Raw genomic sequence first — 18,620 nt, 5'->3', positions numbered from 1 at the left:
AAATAATAATAAAAACCGCGTGCACACAATGCACCCTAGACGCACTGCGGTGTGCGACAGACAAGCGCAGGTGTCATTGCATTTGCATAAATGCAACCTACAAACAACATTCAATGTCTGGAGAAAGTCCCAGAAAGCTGCACTGGTGCGCATTCTGCAATGTATTCTCCCAGAGCTCTTCGCTTTCAGCAAATAAATGTTGTACAGTTGCAGCACTCTATTTTCTTCACTCATTTCTTAAACAGTGGACGTTCGACCGACTAGTTTAGTTTTTCAGACAAGCCTTGCTATTTGTCAGGGCCTCTCCATGCTTTAATTTGGCCATGCTGGATGTTTACATGTGGCATGGTTGCACGTCCGCCACCCAGCTTATTCAAGTTTGCTGTCCAAACCGCTACCTGGCTGGCGGATGTCAGCTCTACAAGGCCTGCGTGCTGGGGCAGACACCTGATCTCTTTGAAGACAAGCTGTATTTTAAAATGCCTTGTTTTCTGTCACTGAAGAAAAAATCGCTCGTTTCTAAATATGTATTGTCTAGCGGCTAGAACACTTCTTCTAGCATCGAAAATTGGCGTATTACCACGGTATTCGAAGGTTCGTAAGCAGTTCTTGAGAGCCTCGGCCATTTTTCAGCTGCTGCTATGCTATTTATGTAGCAAGTTCCGCTGCATGAAAAGAACCAACAGTTTTTTTGAACAGCTACTTAACAATTGTATTTTAACCGCAATTCTAGGGTGCTTCATGACAGGAGAGTGGTCGCATTGTGAAACCTACAGAGGTAATCAGCCATGGAAAGAGACGTAGTAAACGAAGTGTTCCAGTCATACGTACCCAGCAATGCTCGACAGCAGCATCTTTGAGCGGGAAACCGTTTATGAACGCAATTTTTTCATATAATATAATATTTCACTATAACGGTCAATATAACCGCAGAGCGCCCGAAAGCAGTTTTGTAGTTTTTTCTTCTATTCAAATTTTTGCTATCGTCAAAAGCGTTCCCCCTTGCTTTTCTGTGGCAGTCTTTGCTCGATGCGATCACTGGAAACACTTTAAAGGAAAAAAATTGCTACATATCAGAATAATGAACCGTTAGCTTCAATATTTTCATAACAATGTCCTTCAAAACGTCCCAGCGTCCCAATGCTGAACAAGTTGAATTATAAAGCACACTGTAGTGGATGATCACAAATTAATTTCTAGAATTTTGGATTCTTTACCGTCTTCCAAGTTCTCTGTAAAAAATTCGTCAGACATTTAGGAGTACTTATGTGTGGGGATGCGAAAGCATTACTGTTCCTGCGTGCATTGACACCTACCCACACTAGCACTACCCACACACACGCACACATGCGCATGACCCCACCCGGAAGGCTGTACGACGAATGGTTGCGTCACAATTTTGATGCGAAAATTGGTTTGTGAGGAAAGGAAATGGCGCAGTAGCTGTCTCACGTCACGATGGGTACCTTAACCGCGCCTTAAGGGAAGGGGTAAAGAGTCTGCGAAGGCATTAAACCTGAATGTGCATATGGCGTCCGTTCGAATCAGTGTCGCAAGCTTGCCTCCAACTTGACTAGCACATGTAAGCTATACGCACTGAGAAATCGTATGACACCACCCGGAACGCTTAACGACAAACGGTCGCGTCAGAATTTTGGTACGAATGTTGTCGGTAAAACTGCCGCAGCATAGAGGTCGCCCAGTAGCGAGTATCTGAAGACGAATGGCATATATAGGATTGTCTGAAGTGGCGGCGCTCGGCTTGCTGTGTACGTCATACGGTCTGCTTGATGACGTCGCCCTATTTTTCTAACCACAGTGGTGGCCGGGTGGTTGAGAATCCGCCTCGCATGCGGGAGGTGCGGGGTTCGATCCCCAATGACGCCGGGTGCCCACCGGTGATACAATGGGTGCAAGCTTTCCGCTGGCCAGGTGCTGGGCTAGTAAGGGGTGAAATGCTTGGAAAATGGGTCTTTGACCCCACCTTGAGTAATTGAAAAATACCTTGTGCCATGGCGCTCTTTGGCTATAGACGCCCTTGCGCCATAAAAATCCATCATCATTTTTCTAGCCATCGTTGGGATTTTCTGTGCCATCTGCGAGTACACGCACTAACACACACATGCCGCCGGCTTTTCTCGTAATGGGACCAGCAATACTTGCGCATTAAAAGGCGTTTGTTCGATTTTTGCTTCCTTGACTACGTGGCTAAGAACTTGAGCCGTCAATTTGAGATCAACAGCAGAGCGCCGTGTGGCCACTGAGCCCTGAAGCACCACATGAGAAGCTGCACATGGGACGGCGTAGAAGAGCAGACGAGCGTCTTCTGCATTTAGCCTGCATAGAAATACTTTTCTGCGGCCGGAATTCAATTCGGCTATCCTGGTGTTAGCAGGCGTAAGCTAAAGCCCCTGAGCCACCGCGGTGTATTGAGTCGAGAAACCAGTATTAAAAGATGAATAAACATTCCTGCGGTTTGGTCGTGACGGCCGAAGAAAAAGAAGCAGAGACAGGGGCTGAGGTAAAGAAGAAGTACCGTCAGCCTCTTATCAAGAACGGAACCCAGGTCCCTTTGCCAGCATGGGTGAAATCGTCCGGACACGGCCCGACCGCCGCTACTCGTTCGGGTTCGCCCTGTTCCGGGGCAAGAAGGCCAGCACCGAGGATGAAGGAACGCAGGCCAAAACCACGGAGTCCCGGGTGCTGTCCCTGCAGGCGGCACGCGGCTACGAGACGGGCCTCTTTCTCCCCGAGGAGGCCTGGCGCTCGGACAACATTGACCGGGGACACCGCACCACGCTGCCGACGGACATGACGCCTCCCTTCCAGGTTGGTTATAGAAGCACAGTGGAGAGTGAAAAACAATTTAGTACATGCAAGCTTTGCAGTTCAGACGCAGAAGCGTTTTAGCGAAAATTGGCTTTGGAATGACCGCAATAGAATAATAGGCATGATACAGTCGTTGTTCAGGCTATCTGGACAAAAGATGGTAGTTTTTTTTTTCTTGAACATTACTACAGTATTGTCCCTTTTATGGCTGCTCTGTAGAAAAAGCTGACATCGCGGCTCTGTGCACCTCAAACCGGAAACGAATGCGACAGGTATCACCAGAATACAAGCTGGCGCTATGTACTCAGCGAATTAAAACAGAGAAAACTGGAAATATCGCCGTGTGCATGTCCTTTAATTGCATCCTTTTCACCACAAGTAGGAGATGCAGTAATGTGAACGGATAAAGTTTGAACTGAATGAGATCTTAAAGGGATGTGTGCTACCATCTCGAGCGGGACACCGTCGTAGGCAATAAAGGTGTCATAGAGAGAGCCACCCGAAACTATTTAGTGAACTCACTCTGGCAACAGTGGTTTGCTCTTATTTCTGTTATTAGTTCATCGGTAATTGTATAATGACGACCACTGTGGTACAAAATGAATGCAAGCACGGTTTCAGGATGTAGATGTTTCAGGATGTCGGCTATGCAGCCGCGGAGAGCTATGTGTCGACACTCGCACGGCGCCAATAGCTCTGCCGCGCGGCTCATTGCCATGGTCTCTCAGTCATGATACGGAATTATAGAGGTAATTAATTTTATGGTCGGAGGATAATTTACCAGCGACAGGTAGTGCATTTCTTGAACATTTTTAATATCCTCGTATGCGCTCAAATGCACGAAAGGGGAAGGAAGACATAGTCGAATGACGTGACAAAGCGGCCAAGTTTGGTTTCATTCGACGTCATTGCCGTTGGAAACAGTGAGCACGACTAACGTCGTATCTGTATTGGCCTGAAAACGTGTTTTCCTTTGCGCCATTTACACCGACATGTGGCATTAAAACAATCCTTCAAACTTTCTTTTCCTGATACAGAAATTATTGGATTTCTCTGATCTCTCTTTCCACCAGTTGAGACCCTGAATTTTTTTGCTTCCATGTAGCTTATTCTGAGTAATACTTGTTGTGGGGCTATTTGGTGCATGTTTCCAGAAAAGAGCTGTAGCGCCGAAAAAGACAACACATAGCAAGAGAGACGGTCTCGCTTGCAATGTGTTGTCTTTTTTCGGCGCTACAATTCTTTTCTGGAAGCTTATTCAGAATTTGGGTAAAAGCTATGGTTTCCATAGCATACAATAGTCGAAAGCCGCCACGGTGGCTCAGTGGTTATGGCTCTCGGCTGCTGTTTCGAAAGGCGTGGGATCGATTCCGGCTGCAGCGGTCACATTTCGATGGAGGCGAAATAGGCCCGTGTACTGTGCGATGTCAGCACACGTTAAGAATCCCAGGTGGTCGAAATTCCGTGGCTCTTCACTATGGCGTCCCTCATGGCCTGTCACTTTGGGACGCTAAACCCTCGTGAATCATAAAACGAAACCATACAATGGTTTTCGAAAGCAAGTTACGCGGGCTCACCAAGTGCGCAGTCCGAGCAGGCTGGTGGTTTGACAGCAACGAAGGTGACCTTCTCGCGACCTCTGCGCAGCGTTACGAGAGGACGCTGACGCTTCGGTACCTGGAGGAGGACGTGTCCACTCTGAGCCACGAGGAGTACCTCTCCTCCCAGACGCTGATGAGGCTGCGGCTGGTGCTGGGCTGGCTGGCACTGCTCGCTCCACTGCCGCTCCTCATGCAGCCCGCCCCGGTGAGAGACCGGGCCTTTCTTGGAATCTGTACGCGTAACGAACGGTTTTCGGAGGTGCAACCGGACGGTACAACTGCAAAGTGGTCTAATATATAGCCCTAGTGAAAAAATAAACAGGAGTATTCAAGGGCGTGGTTGAGTAGTGTTTATCTTCGTAAAAAACTATGTATATTGCTGACTTTATTTGTTTATTTTTTATTTATGTAATTATGTACCTATTTATTTATTTCTACTTTCATGACCCCTAGTCACGACAGAAAGGAGTGGCGAAATTATTACAATGGTTACAATATTTTGCAGTCCAGGAAAAAAAAACACCTACTATAAGGCACCATAAACGACAATCCTGAGGTTACCGCTGCCAAAAAGGAAGACGTCTTTGTGGAGGCAAGCAGTTGGTTCCATTCAGTGGTGGTTGTTGGTATAAAGGAGTAATGGTGCTTATTAATGGGACAAGATGGCTTGTCAACTTTGTGTTTATGATCAATGCGAGATGAACCTTTAGCCTATTGTGGCGTAAAAAAGATGCAATAGTTCCGCAGCATGCAGTGCTATGGAGGCCCCGCAGGAACCTTCACAGGAGCGGTGTTGAAATAGACGCGCTCCAAGCAGCAACTCAAGTTGGTTACTGCTCCCAGCGGTTAAAATAGCGGCCGCATAACTCCCAAGTTTCTTGCTCTTTACAGTGAGATTGTTTGTAATTTGAAATAAAATATGTATGATGCCGGGTGTGTATTTAGCTAAATATGCGTCATAAGACGTTCTTGCATGCTTCTCAGGGAACAGACTCGCTGCCCCGAGCATAGAGAAAGACCATACAGAAAACGTGTTGCACGTACGTGTGTAAAAATTTTGGTGCACGAATTCATGGGAACACCCAGGCGTCAGAAATACGCTTTTATTAACGCTGAGAATAATATTTTTTCTCAGGTGTGATGAAGTTATTAGGCAATCCAGGAGAGGCAAGGTATTGCGTTTCAGAAGGATAATAGCAGAGTGACAAAGGTGAGCTGTTTGCTTGTAGGAAAGCGTATCGTATCAAGCAGACACTTTAGGGAGGAAAACTGCGAAAGCAAAATTTAAGTTCTTAGGCCCAATTTGCCAGCTTTTGGAGCTTGATACGTTTTCATAGCCGCAGGGTGTTTTCAGAGGGGAATGTTGTATACGGGGATGAAAATATACGAACCCTTTCACGGCCCTGTACACCAGCCTCTGTCAGTAATCTATGCTTTTGTGAACAATATTGTGAAGAAGAAGACGAAAATGTCAATGGCGGAGTAGAATTTCAAAAGGTCGTTCGTTTCTTCGAGGATGGTTCACAAACCATTCCTCTAGTGTCGTTCGGCTTGGGAGATGGACAGGAGGCGAGCTTGTAGATGATGCCAGCAGAGCATATATTTACAACATACATATACAGAGAGTTAAACTGGAAAAAGCAGAACTGAATTTACAAAAGAAAAAACTTTGCACTACTTTACTCACCGACCGGGCAGGTTAGAGCCTAAGTAGCATCACATTACATGCTAAGCATGGAGCCTCAGCTCAGACTGGACTCGACTGCATCCGTTTACATGCGCTTTTAAGCACTAGATTAACAAAGGACTAAGGGCGGTCATTTTCAGTGGCCCGCCCCAAGCATCAATTCTCCAATCAAAACTAACATGCGAGATGGGGACAACCCCTTGGGTTGGGTTTAGCCTCGAACCCAGAGTCTGTTAACAATACAAACTAAATAAACAACAAAAACGCCACCACTCTCTCTCAAGTGAGAGTGTCCACAGGCTCTCTCTTCGGAGCTAATCCTTGCCTCAGGCATGCATACCGCCACCCACCATCGGTCCGCGTCGCTCGTCAGCAACAGAGGAGGGGGCGAAAGGGCCCACGATGCTGCCGCGCTACCGACGGCGGGACACAGCTAATAAGCATGAAGGGGTTCGTCTGTCGCTCCGGGAAACCAGATTAAGGGTCGCCCCTGTCTTCCCACATTCTTGGCGAGTCTTGCCTGTCCGCCATGACAGGTGTCCGTCACGGCCATCCTGGGAATGCGCTTTTGTTCACTAGCGCCTGTCTTTCCACATTCTTGGCGAGTACTGCCTGTCTGCCATGACAGGTGTCCGTCACGGCCTTTCTGGGAATGCGCTTTTGTTCACGAGGCACGGCGGGAAGCTGTGGGTGCCCTCCCGGCGATAGCCCACGTCGTAAGGGGGGGGGGGGGGTCCGTGCGTCAAGCGACAATTTTCGGTCCCGGTATGTACTCGGGGGCTCTCGCTTATACTGGGGAGCGGTTTCCGCGTGTGCCGGCGTCCTGCTTTCTGCAAAGGTATGCAGCTGGAAAAGAGGGGCGGCCTTACAGGCGGGACGGAGTGACCCGTCCCACGCCACTGTCGGCTTCGTACCGGCACCTCCTCTTGATCTTACGTGGCGGCCAGCCGGAGAATGAGGCGGGATGCACGATGGACAAAATATGATTTAATGGCCGCAGGCCTAGCGCGAGCGCTGCGTCCCGCGCCACTGCCAACTTCATCTTCTTCGTCGTAGTATCAGCACTACATTGTGCATAAAGTAACTGAAATAGCTACAATTTTATGAAGACATGTCTGGTTCACCAAGGTTTTTCCGTGCGTCAGTAAATTCCTGGACCAGCGCAGAAGAGCAAATAAAAAAGCGCAATGTCAGTAGGGATCTGACACACTCCTACAAAGCCCTCCATCTCAGAAATCGGACGCGCTACCAACTAAACAGTGAACGCCAAGAAACCATCTCCGCCAGACATATTGTTGCACTGTTGCGAGCCTCCATTATGCGCCGAACGAAGGCTTCTTAAGCCTGGACTCCATGTACGCGAAAACTCACGCGAACGCGAAGGCGACGGCGGCAAGCGACGAGCGACGCCGTCGCGCGAAGCAAAATGCATGTGTCGCTTGCCGTGTCGCTCGGATCTGCACCCACAGAAAATTTCGCTCGTCGCCCGGAAGTCCCCCACGCGACTGGCCAATCAGAGCCCCACAAAGCCGTTTCCGGTTTGTCTACAGTTTCTCACGGGTACATCTCACGAAACCCGCCCGTCGTCTTGGTCATCGCCACCGTCGAGAAAATGTTTGGTTTTGTAGCTGAGAGGCACACCCGCACGATTTAAATAATTAAAACAATCTACTTGTTGGGTGCGGAGGGCTAACAGCATTGGGAGCGGGCTACGCGAGCGGGCGTACTGCAGGGAGAGATGCGTGTCGAGCCGCGGGTACCGGCGCTCGATCCACCGTGCCGCTGCGCTCCAACTGTGCAGACACACTCGCGGCGCGCATTCTCAGTGGTATATTATAGTTTGCTCACTTACAGTCAGCTTGCGGTGACAGTTTATGGGAGTGTTTTTACTAAGCCGAACGAAAGCACACCTCCCCCGTGAACCCGTGATGTGACTTCGTCTCCGCAAGCACGCCTTTGGCTATCTCCACTGCCGCTACACCGCTGCCGTAGAGGAAATATTCCTTTGGCCCTGACTATGAGGCACACTCACAAAATTTTAAGAGAGAGAACAGGTTACGGGCGTGTTTCTAGGCTTGAGTGCGCAAAGCACGGAATCCGCTGCGCACGTCGCGGGTTCGCATCGCCTGCCGCCTTCGCCTGCATGGAGGTTGCCCATAAGCGACGGAGCGAACGCCAGCCGTCGCCGCCGCCGTCGCCTTCACGTTCGCGTGAGTTTTCGCGTACATGGAGTCCAGGTTTACTCGTTAGTCCCTTCACGCACCGCCCCATTATGCTGTCAGCGATATGTCTGCTTGCTTCAAACGAATGCCTCGTGCACAAAGATATGGCCCATAGACATAACCCGTATTTAGAAGCCTTGTTCCCACTAGAAGCGATGCAGCTTCAACAGCTGAAAGGAGACAGAGGCACCGACGCGAGGAAATCAAGTATCTGCATGAGTGTGAGACAGACGAATGATGGCAGAGAGGCGGAGTGCGCAGCCAGGCTTGGAACCAAATATACCGAACGACGTTGCCGAGCGACGGAAGAGCGCCAGGCTAGCTTCATCTTATGCAGTAGCTGGCTAGGAGTTCGAAGAGAGGTTCGTGGACAGTAGTTTTGACCCCGTGCGTGACATGTTCAAGCGACTGTGCCTCGATAGAGATCTGCTAGAAGTGCCTGATATCGTGAACACTCACCTCAATCCGAAAATGATCTTCATTACTTTCGCACTTTGCTTAGACTGCCGACAGTCACTGAAAGAACGCGAACAGCTTCTATGCCAACCTACAGCGGTCTGAAATGTTCTGAATATCCGACTATATTCAAACATTGCCTAGCGATCCGTGCCCCCCCAGACTACACTTCATGCACATAAGACGGCTACGCAACTTTGTCGGCTATTTAGACGTCGTGGTACAGGGGACATTCTCAAAACAGCTGTCTACGTTCGCATTCTGTGTTCTTATCCGTTGCTTAAAAAGTGGGCTTGCCTGTTTTTTTTTAATAGGGCTGACACACCCTGCTTTAAGTGCACTTTTATACTCTCTTGCAGTTTGAGCTGTCAGAGATCAAAGATGACAGTTTTCCTTTTTCTTTTTTTTTCCTTTCACAACTTCTGCTGTTTAGGTGCATGACAGTACATTCGAGCAAGTTTTTTCCTGCATATTCGAAAAATTGCTCCTTATGTTTTTTGCGCGGTATACTTGTCTGCTTTTATTCCTTTCTCCTAATTTTGGGCTAATTGCTGTGAATTTTTTTCATTGCATTACTGTAACCTACTGATTTGCGCAAGCCACATTTTTGTTCACATTTTGTATTAATAGTGAGTGCTGTCTTTTATCTCTTATTTTGTCTATTGTACCCCACTCCCCTCTGTAATGTCGTTGGTTGTGGAGGGTACTGAAATAAATAAATAAATTATGTAGTGGCGTTTTTTGGCCCTAGGAGATGGACAGGAGAACTCTCAGCTTGGAAAAGTGTCCAAGAGCGAACGTTAGACGAAGAACAAGAAACCTCTTTTTGGTTAAGCGTGACCTACTGACTAACCCTTCTCTGAAACAAAGTGCACGAGAGAGTAGAAAGACGGAAGAAAGAAATGGACACGGCGCCATCCTTATATCGCTATCCCTATATCCCCATATCGCTATATCCCTTCAGGTTCTTCGTCGTCCTCCTTTCTGTACGTGCCTGTAAATCGCGTTGTGGTTCTAATAAGCCACTGAACTCGCACTTGCACTCACGTTCAGACACGGTGATTATCAATACTGACTCTATAGCGCAGGCTCGTCTCCTTTCGTGTTAAAAAAGAGCCACTGATACTTTCACTTGCATTTCTGTTGGGTGCACGGGTCAGTGCAGTTAGGCGACCCTTATAGCTGAGTGTAGGTGCTGAGTTCGTGCCTGTGAATAACCCTCCGGGTGTGACCGCAGGCTTTCCATTGCCTCTACGTGGTGGTCACCACGAGCCTGCTGTGGATACTGCGGCCCGTGCCGCTTTGCGTCTCCGCGTTCTTCCCCATTGTCGCCTTCCCGCTCATCGGCGTCCTCAGCACGGGAGCCGTCTGCAGGCTCTACTTCAACGTGAGTGCGCTCCGCAGCTCACACACGTGTTCTCTCATTGACAACTTCCTCAGTAACCCAACAAGGAACTGTACTAAGACAATGGCGTAAACTTGAAGGCAGAGACAGTGAGTTGAGTTGCAGGTCCAGTAAATTAAAAAAAGGCAATGTCCCGATATTGTTAGTAATTGTGAAAGTTTGTACAGAAAGAAAGGGACTAAAGGTGTAATAATGGAGTAGGGCCCCTAGATGAATACGTGATGCTCATCGGCTACCACTGGTATCCGTCTTGAAGGCGATTAAGCGTGAATTATTCGAACGTTGCTAACTTTTCAGCATTCATAAACTTTGATTTGACTTTGGTGAATATATTGTTCATGTGCGCCATCACTTGCGTTGCCCAATAGAATCGATATTGGTAATATAATAGCATGGTGAGAAATATTCTCGTCACTTTGAGGCTTTATAGCTGAGTTTTAGCCGTCATACCTTCGAAGGCAAATATAGTTCCCGAACCAGTTAAGTTAATGCGTTTTCACATTCTCTAACTCCATCAGAACTGTGAGGTTTGACGTTATAGAGGGATCCGAATAAACTTATCTTGCGTTGAGTTTTATGTTTTTCGGGCGTTTTTTCATTCGACCTTCATCAGTGTGCTGCTGCCGCTATCGGCTATCGAACCTGCGCCACCACAGCCATGATTTGGCAGATAGAAGATACAAATTGTGTGTATTTCCGAATAAAAATCAGTCTCGAGCATGCGCCTGTTTTGTCCTCGGCGTCTTGCCCAAGCTTGTTTTGCGCAGTTCCTTTTTTATGATGTATGACGGACTCACCCAACAGCTTGCTCTCTTGAAGTACACTATAAATGACATAAGACAAACACTTTAAATGAATATTAAAGCAACTATAGCACTATCAGGTATTCACCTGTTAAACTATGAAACTGCTAGTCACAAACTGCCAGTTTATTGTTTATTCAGAGAAGTCAGTCTGAAAAGTTCTATTCATCATTCTTTTTTCAGCAAGCCTTCTGTGAAAATTTTATGATCGCTTATGATGGGAACACAATTACGAAACTCCACTTGCGCTTTCTAACCTACCTACAAACACATTGTACTCGTCTCAGCATGTACGGAGCCTGACGCTGTATCGTGCCACACGAGAAGCATGAAAAGAATAATGTTCGTGTATGACAGAGTGCAGGTCGCAAGTGTTTGCTCGATCTAATTTTTTTTATTTATTTAAGCATACTGTAAGCCTAATTAGGCTCTTACGGGAATGGGCAAAATAATAGGACAGTTATACAAAACAATACCCTATCCAGTATAACATACACAAGATACAAAACATGCGCACTTGCAGTAGGATAGACCATAGCAAGTAGGTTGATAACAAATATACAATGCGTTAAGAAACCATCGACTGTCGAAGGACATGTGCATTGCCATAGACGTTCATTTCGATGCATCTAAAACACTGAAAAGAATAACGACGAAACCACGAAGAGATACAATCAGGTCAACACGATAGTCAAAAGGCACAAGTAAGAAAAAAATATTATTAAACTGAACACTCGCGGTGAATAACTCGAGACATCCTAGGAGTTTTTTTTATTGTAAATTCTGTTTTTCAAGAAATGACTTTACGTTTTCCAAAAAGATATCAAGAGAGAAGACTTAGTCTTCAATCGGCATCGTACGAGCTCTGGCACTTTCCATTTTATGTTGCATGACTGCTCCTGTTCCAGGAGAGCATCCTTCTATGCCTGTCGAGCTCCCTGATGGCGGCGCTGGTGCAACGCCAGGGCTTCCAGCGGCGGTTCACCGTCGCCAGCCTACGCTGGATAGGCGGCAGCCTGCGCGGCGTTTTCTTTGCCATGATGACGTCCACCGCGCTGTTCGCCATGATCTTCAGCGCGCCAGCTGCCGCCTACGGTGCCATTCCTGTCGCCGAGACGCTGGCCAAGGAGTTTCAGCGCAAGCCGCCGCAGCAGTCTACCGCTGCTCCCTCTGCTGGACAAGCCAATGACCCCGGTGATTTCCCGCCCATGCCTGTCAATATCTATCACTGCCGAGACTTTGGTAGCAGTGATTTTGAGAGTACTGCATTTTAATAACAAGCAGAGACTGGCGTTAAGGAGACAGAGGAACCAGTATAGCTTCGGAAAGCAACGTCACATTTCTGCTAGCTACTAAGTGTCGCTCGTCATTTGCTAGTGTTTATCTTACGCCCGTTTTGAGCCAGAAAATTTCTTTTTGAAGGTTTTTTTAAGGGGCAGTAGTTGGAAATGCTAGATGAAGATATATTGAGAGATTAGTTTTCCAAGATTGCAATATATCAATATTATTGCTAGTACAGGGTGGGTAAGCAAAAAAATACGTAAAAGAGCTGGACATCTAGCTACATCCCTGGAGAATTTTGGGAGCAGCTTCTGGTAAAGTGAATTTTTCGCCGGACACGATTCGTGCATAGCTGTCATGTTCGGCACTATTCAGACGAGAAAGCACACCTGAAAAAGGAGCAAAGCAGCGCTGCGCGATTCGAGACTGGGGCATGTCTTTTACCCCCGCCGCGGTGGCTCAGTAGTTAGGGCGCTCGGCCAGTGATCCGGAGTTCCCGGGTTCGAACCAGACCACGGCGGCTGGGTTTCGATGGAGGCGAAACGCTGTGGCGCCCGTGTGCTGTGCGATGTCAGTGCTCGTTGAAGATCCCCAGGTGGTCGAAATTATTCTGGAGCCCTCCACTACGGCACCTCTCTCTTCCTTTCTTCTTTCACTCCCTCCTTTATCCCTTCCCTTACGGCGCGGTTCAGGTGCCCACTGAGATGTGAGACCGATACTGCGCCATTTCCTTTCCCCCAAAACCAAAACCAATTATTTCATGTCGTTCGCTTCGCACCCTACACAGTCGGCCCGCGTGAAACTTTTGAGCGCAGTAACTTCTGAGGTGCAAGCCAAGTCCAAGCTCTCGAGGACTGCATATCAATAACTGCATATGCATATACATATGCATATGCATATCAATAAAAACTTGTCCGGGAGTATATTCAATTCTGGAATGAGCGCAGCATCCGTCGCCAGGTTTAAACGTGCGGTAACGCGAACATACGAAGCTCTAGCAAAAGCCACAAATTTAGCGGGCTCAGCAGTTTAGTTGACTGCACTAATGAGTGTCGTTGCCATAACTATGCGATTAAAGATGACAGAACTCTACCTAGCAGATTCAAAGAGGGAAAGTGCAGTGCAGAAAGGGTTCCTATAGCAGCACGGTTAGTATAGTTAGTATACCAAACTAACGTTATTGCATTGCCGATAGATGCAAGTTTGGGCAAACACTAAATATGTGGTAAGTCTGAAGAGACAATTATACATTCTCCGCTTGCATGTCGCTGTATCGATTCCGATGTCGAATATGGCCTACTCAGTATATCCCAGGCAGCATATTGTAACGTGAAGATGTGCACACCAAAAGGGAAAAATATATTTACAGGGAAACAGCTTACAGCCACGCAGCCGAACAACCGGGCACGCGAAGCCCAGCCGCAGAAACGCACTTCGTCCTCTTCGCGTTCCAAGCGCGAGCGCACCAAGCACGAGCGTTCCAAGCACAAGCACAACCGTAGCATCACTCCCGGCGGCAAAAGCACCGTCCCGGTGCTAAGTGGATGATGTAGCAGGCGTGTGGTACGGTTTGAGACGGACTACATGAACGACGTCAGTCAAAGGGCTAGTGGACGACGTCGGAGCATGAAGAGGTGTAATCTCGTAGGTCACGTCGGTCACCTGACGGAGAACTCGATAAGGGCCACTGTACTGACGTAGAAGTTTATCAAAGAGACCTACACGGCGAGAAGGAGACCAAAGGAGGACGAGTGAGCCCGGCGGATAGTGTACTGGGCGATGCCGGCGGTCGTAAACTGACTTCTGGTAGGTCTGAGATGCGGTGAGCCGGTCTCGGGCGATTTCACGGGCCATAGTTGCTCGGGAGATGGCGTCACGTGCATACTCTGTGGTCGAGGCAGTAGAACTCGGTAGTAATGTATCCAAAGGCAGCGCAGGATGCCGACCAAACAGAAGGTAGAAAGGAGAATAGCCGGTGGTATCATGTCGCGACGAATTATAAGCAAATGTTACATAAGGCAAGGCAACGTCCCAATCGCGGTGGTCGGGCGAGACATACATGGATAGCATATCGGTCAGAGTCCTGTTGAGGCGCTCGGTAAGCCCGTTCGTCTGGGGATGGTAAGCTGTAGTGAGCTTATGCTGCGTGCCACAGGACCGGAGGATATCGTCAACTACTCGGGACAAAAAGTAGCGGCCGCGGTCCGTCAGCAATTGGTGTGGAGCGCCGTGGTGAAGGATTACGTTCTGCAATAGGAAGTCGGCGACATCGGTTGCGCAACTTGTTGGTAACGCACGCGTGATAGCGTACCGGGTCGCATAGTCGGTCGCGACAGCAATCCAACGGTTGCCGGAGCAGGACGTCGGAAAAGGTCCGAGAAGGTCGAGTCCAACACGGTAGAATGGTTCGAGAGGTACGTCAATAGGCTGTAGAAGGCCAGCAGGCAACGTTGATGGTCTCTTGCTGCGTTGACAGAGGTCGCAGGAGGCAACGTAACGCCGAACAGAGCGGTACAGACCAGGCCAAAAGAAGCGGCGTCGGACCCGATCGTATGTGCGGGAGACGCCGAGGTGGCCTGCGGTCGGTAGGTCGTGTAGTTCCGCTAGGACAGATGAACGGAGACGGTGGGGAACGACTAGCAGGAGCGGAGGTCCGTCAGGACGAAGGTTGCGGCGGTATAGGACGCCATCCTGAATGACGAACAGTTGCAATGAAGGATCTCGGCTGGCACAGTTGAGGCGATCAATGAGAATACGCAAGGAAGAGTCTTGTCGCTGCTCGTCCGCGATGTTAACCAGATCGGAGATAGCGAAGAGGCACGGGCCGAGGTCGTTGTCTCCAGGATCAGGCGGCTCTACAGGGTGCCGAGACAGGCAGTCGGCGTCTTGATGGAGACGCCCTGACTTGTAATGAACAGTGTAAGAATACTCTTGGAGGCGCAACGTCCAACGTCCGAGCCGGCCTGTGGGGTCTTTCAGTGAAGACAGCCAACAAAGGGCGTGGTGATCGGTCACTACGGAGAATGGACGGCCAAACAGGTACGGTCGGAACTTAGCTACAGCCCAAACAAGAGCTAGACACTCGCGCTCTGTAATTGAGTAATTTCGCTCAGCTGTAGAAAGGAGGCGGCTGGCATATGCAATAACGCGTTCTTGCCCTTGGTGACGTTGGGCTAGCACGGCGCCAATCCCATAACCGCAGGCGTCTGTGCGAACTTCAGTCGGAGCCGACGGATCCAAATGGGCCAGAATAGGTGGGGAGGTGAGTAAGTCGACTAGCGAAGAAAAGGCCTCCTCTTGGGCAGGGCCCCAGGTAAAAGGGGTGTCTTTCTTTAGAAGGTCGGTCAGGGGGCGAGCGGTGCCGGCAAAATTTTTGATGAAACGGCGGAAGTACGAGCAGAGGCCGACGAAGCTGCGCACATCCGTAGACGACTGGGGAATAGGGAAGTCCTTGACGGCTTTAACTTTAACAGGATCCGGGCGGACACCAGAAGCGTCGACTAGATGTCCGAGAATGGTGAGTTGGCGGCGACCGAATTGACATTTCGACGAATTGAGCTGTAGCCCGGCTCTACGGAAGACAGAAAGAATGCTCGCCAGTCTTTCGAGGTGCGTGGTAAACGTGGGCGAAAAAACCACAACATCGTCGAGGTAACATAGACATGTGGACCATTTAAAGCCGCGAAGCAAGGAGTCCATCATTCTTTCGAAGGTAGCTGGCGCATTACAGAGACCGAATGGCATAACTTTAAACTGATATAAGCCGTCCGGTGTGACGAATGCCGTCTTTTCGCGGTCATTGTCATCAACAGAGATTTGCCAATACCCGGACCGAAGGTCAATTGAAGAGAAAAATTTGGCTCCGTGAAGGCAGTCCAAAGCATCGTCTATTCGTGGGAGTGGATAGACGTCTTTTTTTGTTATGTTGTTTAGGTGCCGGTAATCAACGCAAAAGCGCCAGCTGCCGTCCTTCTTTTTAACCAGCACAACTGGTGAGGCCCAAGGGCTCGACGAGGGCTCTATGATGTCTTTACTGAGCATCTTGTCCACCTCTTGCTGTATGATGGTGCGTTCTGTACTGGACACTCTGTAGGGTCGTCTGTGAATAGGAGCTGCGGCACCGGTGTTGATGCGATGCGTGACCACAGATGTTCGAGCCAAAGGGTGGTCATCGAAGTCAAAGATGTCGCGAAAAGACGACAGAAGATACCGAAGGTCGTGAGCTTGCCCTGGTAAGAGGTCAGCAGCAATCATTTTTGCATATTCATCAGGTGGTGGGACGTCAGAGTCGCGGCAGTTCGACGAGGGTGGGATGCTTCTCACCGCCGATACGACGCATTCGGCAGCAGGGCACAGCGTGGCGAGCGACATACCTTGTGGGAGCGGCTGAACGTAAGAGGCAAAGTTGAGAACCGGAAGGGACGCTTGATTTGCCGACATGGTGACAACTGTATGCGCAAGGGCAACACTGCGTGTAAAGGGCACATCAGGAACCGGAGTAATGATGTAGTCACCATCGGGAACTGGCGGGACAGAGGAGAAACGGACATAAGTGGCGGCATCGGGGTCCAGGCGGACAAAGTCGGCGGTGCACAGTCGGTGAACAATTGGATCCGGTGGCTCTGAAGGAACAGGTAGAGCGAGTTGAACGATGCTTGTGGCGCAATCTATAAGGGCGGAATGGTCGGTGAGAAAGTCAAGGCCGAGAATGATGTCATGAGGGCAGTGTTCGAGGACAGTGAAGAGCACAGAAGTATGGCGGCCGGCTATTGAAACACGAGCAGTACACATTCCGACGACAATAGACATACCGCCATCTGCAACACGGACTACAGTTGAGGGGGCAGGAGTGAGCACTTTCCTTAGGCGACGGCGAAGACGAGCATTCATGACTGAGACGTGCGCTCCAGTGTCGATCAGAGCGGTAACAGGGACCCCGTCCACGTCGACGTTAAGGATGTTCCGATGAGCATGAAGAGTTAAAGGAGGGTTTTCTGGTCGGGTCGTCAGAGCAGCATCACCCCCAGACGCTGCAGCCATCAGTTTTCCGACCGGGAGCGGGCATATGGGGCCGGCGACGAAGGGCGGCGAGGTCGGGGCGATGGAGATCGACGGCGCTGAGGTGACGACGAACGGTTGGTAAGCGGGGTCTGAGCGTGGTGGCCAGAAGAGGTCGTTTCCGAGGGCGAGGGAGAGCGGCGGGAATATGCAGAACCCGGCGGGTAGCGGCTGTAGGTCGAGGACGGACGGCTTCGGCAGTGTCGAGATATGTGGCCAACTCGGGAGCAGTTAAAGCAGATGGGCCTGTCATCAGGTGTTCTCCATTCATCTGGATTGCGGCTGCGTCGAGGGTAGTATGCACGTTCAGAACCGAGCTCCGGGGACATGCGGCGAGCATATGGGGCACTAACTGAGCAAACAGGTTGAATCCCAAGATTGGCAAATTCTTTGCGAACGACAGCCTGTATAAGGGATACTGCTGGAGTACTGTCTGTTGCGGGTGGATGAAACGCAACGGGGGACATTGCCTCTACTTCTTGGCGCACAAGTCGTGTCAGGCTCTCAGATGTCGGCAGACGGCTCGGTGGAGTCGAGTCTACACAGGACGACGTCGCAGTCGTATTCGGCAACCGCGTGAACTGCGGAGAAATTCGGCGGCTCTTCGCTTGTTCGAACCGGCGGCATTCCTTGATGATTGCGTCAACCGTTCCGCAGTCCTTGTATACAAGAAGGTTAAAGGCGTCATCTGCGATGCCTTTGAGCACGTGACCTACTTTGTCGCACTCTGACATAGTGGCGTCGACTTTCATGCAGAGAGCTAATATGTCCTGAATGTATGATACATAGGACTCTGTGGACGTTTGTGCACGGCATGCGAGCTCCTTCTTCGCAGCGAGCTGACGCCCGAATGGCTTACCAAACAGGTCACAAAGCTTGCGCTTGCAGAGATCCCAGCTGGTGAGTTCATCCTCGTGGGTCTCGAACCATACCCTGGCAGTGCCCGTCAGGTAGAAGATGACGTTGGCCAACTTTAGGGTCGGGTCCCACCTGTTGTGTGTGCTCACGCGCTCGTACATTGCGAGCCAGTCCTCCACGCCGACGCCGTCCGTTCCGTTGAAGGTCCCAGGATCTCTCGGATGGGCAATGATGAACGCCGGGTTGGCGGACGCCGACGGAGCGGCCCCTTCGCTGGGCATGGTTGAAGAGCCGGCGAGCTGACGACCGCTGCGGAGTTACGTGCTTGCTGTGGCTGTACCCCGCACCTCACACCAATAATGTAACGTGAAGATGTGCACACCAAAAGGGAAAAATATATTTACAGGGAAACAGCTTACA

General features: G+C 49.7%; 1 protein-coding gene across 1 annotated transcript in view; it reads left to right on the top strand.

The window, feature by feature from the left end:
- The first annotated feature begins 2,537 nt into the window (after positions 1-2,537).
- Positions 2,538-18,620, top strand: part of LOC144130359 (Na(+)/dicarboxylate cotransporter 3-like) — a 37,071-nt gene continuing 20,988 nt past the window's right edge. Inside the window, exons 1-4 of the mRNA XM_077664287.1 lie at positions 2,538-2,829; positions 4,477-4,635; positions 10,033-10,182; positions 11,912-12,197. Coding sequence (XP_077520413.1) covers positions 2,581-2,829; positions 4,477-4,635; positions 10,033-10,182; positions 11,912-12,197 — 844 coding nt within the window. The 5' untranslated portion in view covers positions 2,538-2,580. The remainder of the gene's footprint in view (positions 2,830-4,476; positions 4,636-10,032; positions 10,183-11,911; positions 12,198-18,620) is intronic.

The sequence above is a fragment of the Amblyomma americanum genome, chromosome 4, assembly GCF_052857255.1.
Source record: "Amblyomma americanum isolate KBUSLIRL-KWMA chromosome 4, ASM5285725v1, whole genome shotgun sequence".
NCBI classification, from domain to species: domain Eukaryota; kingdom Metazoa; phylum Arthropoda; class Arachnida; order Ixodida; family Ixodidae; genus Amblyomma; species Amblyomma americanum.
This window is presented reverse-complemented; position numbering and strand designations above follow the sequence as displayed.